Genomic DNA, 10,142 nt, shown 5'->3' with positions numbered 1-10,142 from the left:
ACGGCTTCATGGACGAGTTTGGTGGTTCTTGTCGTTATGGATAATAAATCCCTGTTGAATTGCGTCCCCTGCCATCTGTAGAATATGGACAAATCACCATTGAAGATGACGTGACCAAACAACTTTCAAACACCGTTTAAACCACCTTGAGTTGACCGTGGCTAAACCAGCTTTGACCATGGGTGAAAGTGACGTGGATGGCTGGAACAATAGGATAGGAACCTTGAGCACACTGATACCTGAGTGCCCATGTGGCCCGTCTAGCAAACCGACACGTGGATCATAGTGTTTAACAAAAAGGCTGCAGGATCTTCAGATAGCTGCGGGATCATCAGATAGCTGCGGGATTCCTGCAAGTAAGTCAAAAACTAAACAAATAGTCATCCATTAGCAAAACTTGCTTAATCATGCCTATTGACACTGAATGTAATGATCTGAGAGGTTTTATGGTGAAAATGAGGCAAAAGTGAAGGAAAGATAAGGAAAAGTGGAGGAAAATGGTAGACAAATAGGTGTAGAATAGAGGTTCTACAATCCTCCTCATCCGTTTTTATATCTTCGCATGTGGCAATCTCTAGCCCTCTTCTAGGGCTTTCCTAAAGTACAACCAACCTTAAAATTTTGCTACAAGCGAACACATAATCTTCAAAAATTCATAACTCAACTTCTAGACTTCTGAGTTGGATTATTTCCATTTCCCCTAGTTCCTCTAGAGGTCCTCTTTCATCTCCACCAATTAAACCATCAATTATCACCATGGTTTCATAGCCACATGCTTGGGTGCAAAGCCCACAAGCTTGGGTTCTTAGCCCACAAGTCATTTTTGTGTGTTAATTCTTCCAAAACCCACTAGCCTAGGGTTTGGAGTACCTCCGAAGCTACAAATCTCAACACTCCCTCTTAGTGAGGGAGGTACTTCCAACACAAGGAAGTATCCATCAACATCATCACTGAGGCCACTGGCCCATTTGGTATACATCATGCAACATACTCTCTAGAATGAACCCTACAATCTCGGTAGTAACTCTACCTCATCTTATTTGAAATTGAAGACCTCAACACTTTCATAGGGCTACTCCCTCTGAAGTTAGAATCCCTTTGTCTACACATTCTATACTTGGCCACTAGCTCAACCTATCACTGATCTCGTGTCCTACAAGTTCAGTCTGATCTACGGTCGAACACGTGCCATCATCACCACAACCTAGTCCTGCAAGCACTCATCCTCCTATATTCATGCACATCCCTCCATTTTTGGATATGCAACATCACAGTATGATGAAGAAACTAGCCTACCAACATCCAATCCATCACATGAAACAATATCGATCATGTTGATCTTTTCCATCCCAAAGCAATCATGTAGTTGTTCCAACCATCCATGACAATTCATAGGAAGTCCATGATCAACAATCCTCCCTACAAAAGATTGTTTTTCACCAAGGTCACTACCAATCCACCAAAAATCCCAACCAATCTTGCTGCCAAGCCAGTCAAGAGCACATCTCCATGTCTTTAGTTGAACCCTTTGCTCCATGATCTAGACGATCCTAGCTCCCTCTGAGCTACTTTGTTGTGCAAACTCTGATTCACTAGACCTTCAAAAGCTCTGATACCATGTTGTTTTTCCATGATACTGGATTCTAGGTTAGAATATTACAATCATTGATGCTACCAATCCAAGTCTCACAACGAGACTATGCACAGTGGAATAATATACAATAGTAAATCTACTAGTGCACAAAATATAGATAACTTTTACGAAAGCCCAACTTTGTTGTATTAATCAAATTGATAATACAATAGTCTAGGGCTCTTGTACCAGGGATAATGGCCCTCATACATTCACTGATACAAGATACAAACAAATAGTGCTTGGTGTCTATCATGAAAACCACCAATCTACCTTAAACAAGATACTCTGATCATCCGGTTGATGTAGCGCGCTCTCTCGTCTCCCCTCATTCGTACCTTGAACACACTTGGTTGGTCCTTCGGCTCTCGATCTACAACAACTCCAATCTGCCTCTATCAATGAACCAAATCCATTAGGCCACTAAACTCGGCTCCACCTTCTCTCTCATTTACTGTTAGTCCTTCAACACATCAACACATCGAGAATCTTGTCGAGTTTTTCACAATTCTATTTTTGAACATCTCTCAATTGCCCACTACTGCTCCTCAACCCTTTTGGGACTTTCTTCCCATGAATTTCTTCCTATGTTGCTTGAAGAAGACAAACTTAGGGTCAGAGGGCTTCCCACTATCACTGTCAAATGTCCTTCTCCAACAATGAACTTAGGGCATGGAGGACTCCAAAATTAATAAAAGGTACTACAAATTTATGAGAGCTACATAGCTTAAGAAATCCAAAACAAAAAATAAAAAAGAATCCTTTAATGGTATAAGACTTTTGGTATGAAGGAGATAGCAATCGATACAATAAATGTTTCCAATTTTAACATGAACGGGCACAAAATGCCAACACCACAATTTCCTCTATTCTTCCTTTTATTACTTGCTTCTATCGAGCCTAATGTTCTCAATTTGCTTAGCATTTTCTATTAAATGAAACAAATCTTACAAACAAGTGACCAAACAAGAACCGAGGACCCACTTTCCTCCGTTTCAATTAGGAACTAGGGAAAAACCTTGTGACCAATATTTGGTTCTTTATGGTCCCTGAAATTTTTTGATGTTTCTTCAATCCAAACCCAAAAATATGGAAGGTAACAGGTAGCCTGTATGACCAGATTATAAGTAGCATAATCATGCAGTATGGATCACATATAGTCGGCGGATATTGATTCTTGTCACAAGGTGGAAAGGTGAAATATTGTTTCCCTATGGTCATCTTAGATTTTTTTTAGCTATGTTAACTTGAACCGCTGCAAAACATAAATTTACATGAGTCTTCTCATCCAACAGATCGAAACAATTCTGAATAGTTAGATCACCTAACGAGTCATTCATAAGTAATGATTTTGTCTGAATGCCCATGTAATACTATGGATAATTACTAATTATTAATGGCAGGTAAATGCTGTATTGAAATAATGGCCTAGTTGCTATTGTATTCAAGAGCTTGCACATTAGAAAAGTAATATAACACAAATTCATCCTCTATGCTTATTCATAAAGGAAGTATATAAAAGCCAAAGGAGCTATTCATACTCCAATTTATTGGTCACCAAAGTCTAGCTACTATAAATTTAGTTGACAAACAGTGTTCATCAAAATCTCATGACTAGGTTGCACACATAAACTTCAATGCTAGCATGAATAGCTGAATCAAAAGAAAATATGATCGTTAACTTCAATGCTAACATGAATAGCTGAATCAAAAGAACATATGATTGTTATAAATTTTATATATACTATATACAAGCACTTAAACCTCCTAGACACACAATAGTTGGGAGGAAAACTGAGAAGTAATGACTTATAATAGAAATAAAAGATCCCAAGTAATGCAACCAGCATATGCAGAATCCAAATATTTGTAAACGTACATTCAATTCTCTAGAGAGTATGAAATGCCACAATCATCTACTTGAACATATTTGGTATTTCAGAAACTTGAATAAGAGTGGGAAGACATGGAGGATACTTCTAATTCAAATTTTGAACAACAAATGCCACCATCCAGGGTAGCATTAGCCTATCTTGTAGGAAATTCATAACATTCAACAAGAAATGTGACTTAGGAAAAGTTCTTTATCTTGACCACCACTTGCTTACTTCTGTCAATATCCAAACAACTTTTACTCATTATCATCTACAAACAATAATTTCTCTTTTAATCAGAAATATATATGTTACATTAAACTCAAAGCATGGCAGAGAGATATATGATACAATAAACTATATGCATGACAGGTGTCTGAGACTAGTAATTCATCCTTTCTTAAGATGGAATTGAAATTGAAAATTAATTTGATGTCCATTAAGGACCAAATTCAGTTAAGAACCCCTTCATAACTTACTAAAGCAAGATCTAGTAAATCCCAAAATTATATGCAAAGTTGACTATTGATTAACAGACAATAGGTTGATCAAATCAGGGTAAAATGAACATCCAAAAGCAAAAATCTGTCCATGATAGGTTTTCCAAAAATCCATCTTCCACATTTCATAAGCATGACTCAAGTTCCACTATTCTAATAATTTCCTCCCCAGATGTTATCACAATTTAATTCAATCAACAAACTATCCAGGGGATGTTAAAATCTACAAAAAGAATGGACTAGAGAAAAGGAGATTCCATTTAAATACTAGTCTTAAGAAATCTTCCAGTGTCCTTGGGAAAGCATAAATGTCCTTCAAAATAATGTAGCATGGGAAAGGAAATGAATCCAAATACTTGGAGAACATAGGCATTCCATCAATAAATAATACAGACCGCAAAAAATTATATGCTTTCTGGTGCATCATTTCAATCTAATTGAAACAAAGTGAAGCATTACTTGCATAGCCATTATTGATTCCTCTAGACTACCCAAGACAATAATTGCTAGTAGTTGCTTCTTGATCAAAGAATTCCTTACATAGCTCTTCAAATTCTCCTATATTCTTAACACTAAGAGAAGTTAGTCATTTGAATTCTAATAAACATATCATACTGAAGAAACATTTATTATAGCTCAAGTCAAACTAGACTTCTATTCATGGTGTTTTGACAAAAACATAATATTGAAAGGATATCAAAAACATAAAATTGGAGGGATATGAAGAACTAAGTTGTAAATGGGTAAGAGAGGTCCAAACCCATCCTTAGAATTTGACTAGGAAATTTTCCACCTTACTATCATTATGTCACAAAACCTCACAAAACCACACAAATAAGTAGGTAATGATACAAGCAGAATATGAGAAAGAATGTAATTTATACTTTATTCAATATGGTGAAGGTCAATACATAAAGCAGATCAATGTCCCATGTTACTAATGGTATCGATTTAGTGCATGCAAGAGGAGCAATTCAACGTACCAAATCACTTTGAGAGAAATGATCAATTTAAGTGCTAAATACGTCCAAAAACATGCGTTCCTATATCGGACATATATTTATTTTCTGGCATTATACTCCTGACTATTTAGAGTGGTTACTATTTTTAGTAGCTCTCACAATTGTGTATATCTAGACATTTGTACACTTATTATTTTTAATAATGTCCACTTTTAACTGTTACTATTAGAGAAAGTTTTGATTTTTAGGCAAGGTGATTGTTACTTCAAGAGGCCACGAATATGCGAGTTCAAATCAGCTTGAAGGAGGTGTTCTTACATGGAAGATGAATCAACTTTTAACTTGGTCAACTGGGGCATTTCATGGAAGGCGAAGATGGTCAAAGTATCATTTATTTTTAGTGTTTCTGAGGTTGCGTAATTACTGGATAAACTGTGTTTGTATGTAGTTCTTGGGCGTTGATTTTAAAGATTAGTTGTGTCAAATATTCCTCAAATTTTGTCTTTAAACATGCATAACCTTGAGAGTATTTTAGGCATGCTTAATCATCAGTTTAGTTTTGTTTCGCATATTATTGACATTTTTCGAGTAAATTTTTTTATTTTTATTTTCCTGCATAAATTAGACTCAGTTTTTTATGGATTTTTTTAATAGATAAGGGTCACTAAATTGGGCGATTTCCAGAGTTATCAGCAGTTGTTAAATGGTCCATGTTGCTAAATTCAATGAAAACAGTCTCAACTCATGCGCATGTGTTGCATTAAAGTATGAATGAAGTATCTAAATCAGATTGAGTGTGTATGAAGGATAGGAGTTGAATATCATCACCCAACAAGCACGCACTTCATTCTAATTCAGGTTTGATTCATTTGAGTTCGGTGTGCTGTTTGAAGTGATAGTTTGTATGGTTATACATTAGAATGGTGCGTGGGAAAGAATCGGCATCTTAGGTGAGGTGCGTGTTATCCTTCCAAAAAGATATCTGTGCCTATGCCATTGCCAGAAAATTGCAGAGTTGAATTTTTCAGTAAAAGACAATAAATCTCAGGACAACAAATTTGTCAGTATTCTACAATGTAAAACCAATAGTGAAGACTATATGTCGATCCAATTCACCACCAATAGTGAAGACTATATGTAGATACAATTCACCACCAATAATGTATGTGATGTATATGCAAACATAAATCAAAGGGATGTTCCAGTTGCAAAAAATCAATCATATGCTCGCACTGTCAACAGGCTCGGCAGATAAAGTTACAAAATTATAATGTCTACTCCTTCAAAAGAAGAAGATTGGTGATAACCTACATCACTCAGCCATTGATGAATACATGATGTCAATTCCCAATGGTTCATGGGGCAGCCAAAGGCAAGCTGAGACAAGTCAACAAGGGATGGATAATGTAACTTTATATTTAGACCCACATGTGCTCAACAATAGACATCCATAGAAAAGGAGGGGAATAAGACTAGTTTTGCAACAATAAAGAAGAAAATAAAACTCACACTATAGGCAGATAATGACAATAGACTCAAATTATTATATAGTCTAGTGACACAGTGATTGCTCTCTTACAACACTCTAGAATGTAGAAGAGCTTTGGCCTCCGCTGGCATTGTTGTTGTTGTGAGTTGTACTTGCATCACCCAACAAACATGTGAAATCTGATTGCGGTTTTGGAATGCCACCAATGCCTTGAAAAGTGTCTCTAATGGATTGGAGTGTGCCCACAATGTCCATCATAGTAGGTCGTCCTTCTGGAGAATCTCTTGTGCAAAGCAAACCCATGCTTAAGGATTGATTGAGGCAGCTAAGATCTTTATCTGCTTGAGTGCTTGTACTAGCGCCTCTCAATAAAGTCTTGTCCACCACTTCCCCTAGTTGATTTGGAAAATGGTTACCCACCCATTTCTGTAAGTTCATTCCTTGCACAAACATGTTGTCAATAGGCTTCTTTCTAGTGAGCATCTCCAATAACAATATTCCAAAGCTATAAACATCACCTTTTGTTGTGATATGCCCACCCAATCCATATTCTGCATTCAAACATTCTGGTCATAAGGTTTATAGTTCAAAATATTTAATAAAAATATGAAACTCATAATATTGTCTAAAATGCCATCTAGCTCAAATAATACCTGGAGGAATGTAGCCCATTGTTCCCTTAAGTGCAAGTGTAGAAGTGAAAGTTGAATCCTCACTATTTGCAAAATATATGGTTGCAATCCCGAAGTCTATTACATATGCTGTCAAATCTTCACCAAGAAGCACATTGTTTGGTTTCAAATCACAATGGATCACTTGCATGAAACAATGGTGATGGAGATATACCATACCTTGGGCAATGTCTATTGCTATATTCAACCTTTGAATCAATGTCAAACCACTTTCTACTTGACCATTAGGATATAACCACTTTTCTAAGCTTCCATTTGGCATAAATGGAAATATCAAAGCTTTCATTTGGAGGTCTGAATATGAGGTTATGACTCTAATCAAATTCCGATGCCTGACTCTACTCAAAACTTTGCACTCCTTTTTGAAATTCTTGTGAGCCCCTTCCCTTTCCAAATTGAGAAGCTTGATGGCAACCAGTGTCCCATCATTCAAAAACCCTTTGTACACTTTCCCAAAAGTACCCACTCCTAACAAGTTGGCGTCGCTAAATCCATCTGTTGCAATGATGAGCTCTCCATAAGAAATTCTTCGATGCCCCACATTTAAGGATGCCCCAGCATTAATAGGAATATTCTTCTTGTGATTTAGTCTACACAAGATTCCTATAACAAAACACAGTACAATAGTAACTGCAACTGCAACAATAGGTATGACAACTTTTCTCAGATGAGAAACACTTTTATGCTTGTGAGTAGAGCACAATGACAAATTTACCCAAGGTCCACAGAGACCCGGATTTCCCATAAATGCCGTGGCATTAAGATTTTTGAAAACCCCACCTTTCGGGACCTCTCCTGAGAAGTTGTTGAAAGAGAAATTCAATTGGCTGAGCATTTTGAGATTTGCCAATGATGCGGGTATTCCACCTGACAAATTGTTGGAAGATAAATCTATATTTTGAAGACTTAGAAGTTCACCGAGTGAGATTGGGATTAGACCTTCAAGTGCATTGCAAGAAAGATTTAGGTATTGTAATTCTTTGCAATTTCCAAGCCCACTTGGAATATAACCAGTTAGCCGATTTGCAGAAATATCTATAGTTTGAAGCATAGTCATCTTACTTAGTTCCAAAGGCAAGTGACCCTCTAATAAATTGTTTGAAAGGTTGAAATAGAAAGCTAAATTTGCAAGACTTGCAACAGATGGAGGTATCTCCCCATTAAGCTTGTTGTATGAAAGGTCTAGCAATAATAAGTTCACACATTTCCCTAGATTTTCTGGTATTTTCCCTGATAACCTATTCATACTAAGATATAAATACCTTAATTGCTGAACGTTAACAATAAAATCCGGAATCCTTCCTAACAGATTATTGCTTTGGAGATCCAAAAGCCCTAACCTTTTAAGTTGCCCAATTTCCATTGGAATGCTTCCCTGTAAATTGTTCCATCCCATATATAACTCTTCCAAGTTTTGAAGATTTTTTAGTGTAACTGGGCCAAACTCTTCCAAGTTTTGAAGATTTTTTTAGTGTAACTGGGATTGGCCCAGTGAAAGAATTAAGATCTAAAGAGAGAAGTGTTAAATTAGTTAAGTTACCAATCTGTGGAGGTATTTCCCCCACTAATCTGTTAGATTCCAAGTTTAAGAAGTGAATTTTCCTAGAGAGGTGACCCACTGAAGAGGGCAAATGTCCAGTAAGATGATTACTGCCAAAATCTAATTCTCGTAGGGCGGAACAGTTAGTAAGAGCAGTAAGAATGGGCAAGTCTGTAGTGCTGCTGCTCACCAGTTGATTGCCACCTAAGTCGAGTACTTGGAGCTGCGTCAACTTACCCAACTCGATTGGCACCATTCCGCCGAGCTGATTACGACTTAAGTCGAGATCGTCAAGGTTAGTACAATTGGAGAGGGATGCAGGAATGGTGCCACTCAACTGATTAATTCCCAGATAGAGTCCCTTCAACCGCATGCTCTTGCGACACAACTCCATGGGAATGCGACCAGTCAACTGGTTTTCACCGAGATCTAACGTTCCAAGATTGGTGAAGTTAGAAAAGGAAGACGGGATTTGTCCCCACAGATGGTTGTCACTCAACAGAAAGTCGTTGCGACCCATCTGAATCCCGGGAGGGTACACTTCCGTGAGGGTGGTTGATATGTTACCCGAGCAGGCAGGGATTCTACCCGTCAGGTTGTTAGAGAATAAAGTTAGGAAGTGTAACTTGGGGAGATCGCACATTAGTTCATAGGGAATGTTCCCTATGAGTTTGTTCCGGCCCAGAGAGATGACTTCTAAGCTACGGCAGCGGGCAAGAGTGGGTGGAATAGAACCTTGGAGTTGATTCTCAAACAGGTAAAGCTCCTTTAAGCGAAACAAATTTCCGAATTGATAGGGAATGTGACCATGAAAAGTGTTATTGCTAAGGTCGAGAATCCTAAGAAAGGAAAGATTGCCGAGAAGAGGAGAGATTGTACCTTGCAATTCCATAGATGAAACATTGAGTGAAACCACTCTCTGTCTGTGGCGACTGCATATGACACCTGTCCACTCGCAGAAGGAAACATTGCGTTTCCACGTAGCGGCTAACGATTGCCATGGATCGTAGGTGATTGCAGAGAGAAATGCAAGGAGAGCCTCTTCATCGGAAGCATTGCCGTGATGAGCATGCCGGTGGTCTGACAATTGAAGGGTGGGTGGACAGAGAAAGAGAATGAAAAAAGAAAAGAGGAAAAGAATGGGAATGGGAACGTTACAGATCTGCATCTTCTACTGCTCTCAAAGGAATGGGAATGTTTTCAGTTTATAGGAATTAATTAATTAATCTTTGAACACTAAATGCATTGCGCGCTGATAAAGATAGAAATTCAAACCGAACAAATATTAAAAGCGTAAAGTCCTCCGAGACGCTAATTTTTCCATAAATTACTCGAAAACCACTCTCCCGTCTTTTACTTTTATTCAATGAGGTGCGGATAATGATAGAAATTCAAGCGTCACACATGAGAAGCGCTAATTTCGTGATAGAACACTTAGAAGCCCTAATTTCG

At 37.7% G+C, this 10,142-nt stretch overlaps 1 protein-coding gene across 1 annotated transcript; it reads right to left on the bottom strand.

Moving 5' to 3' along the window:
• Positions 1-6,295: 6,295 nt before the first annotated feature.
• LOC149173307 (LRR receptor-like serine/threonine-protein kinase RGI3) lies at positions 6,296-9,869 on the bottom strand. Its single transcript, XM_089427910.1, has 2 exons — positions 9,570-9,869; positions 6,296-7,009 (listed from the first exon to the last, which is right to left on the bottom strand). The coding sequence occupies exons 1-2, from the start codon at positions 9,856-9,858 to the stop codon at positions 6,555-6,557; spliced, it is 744 nt and encodes a 247-aa protein (XP_089284036.1). The 5' UTR covers positions 9,859-9,869; the 3' UTR covers positions 6,296-6,554.
• Positions 9,870-10,142: the final 273 nt, after the last annotated feature.

Source organism: Pinus tabuliformis, chromosome 4_2 (assembly GCF_031772625.1).
Source record: "Pinus tabuliformis cultivar Carrire ecotype Pingquan chromosome 4_2, CPIR1, whole genome shotgun sequence".
NCBI lineage: Eukaryota > Viridiplantae > Streptophyta > Pinopsida > Pinales > Pinaceae > Pinus > Pinus tabuliformis.
The sequence above is the reverse complement of the archived record's forward strand: the minus strand, read 5'-3'. Positions and strand labels throughout refer to the sequence as shown.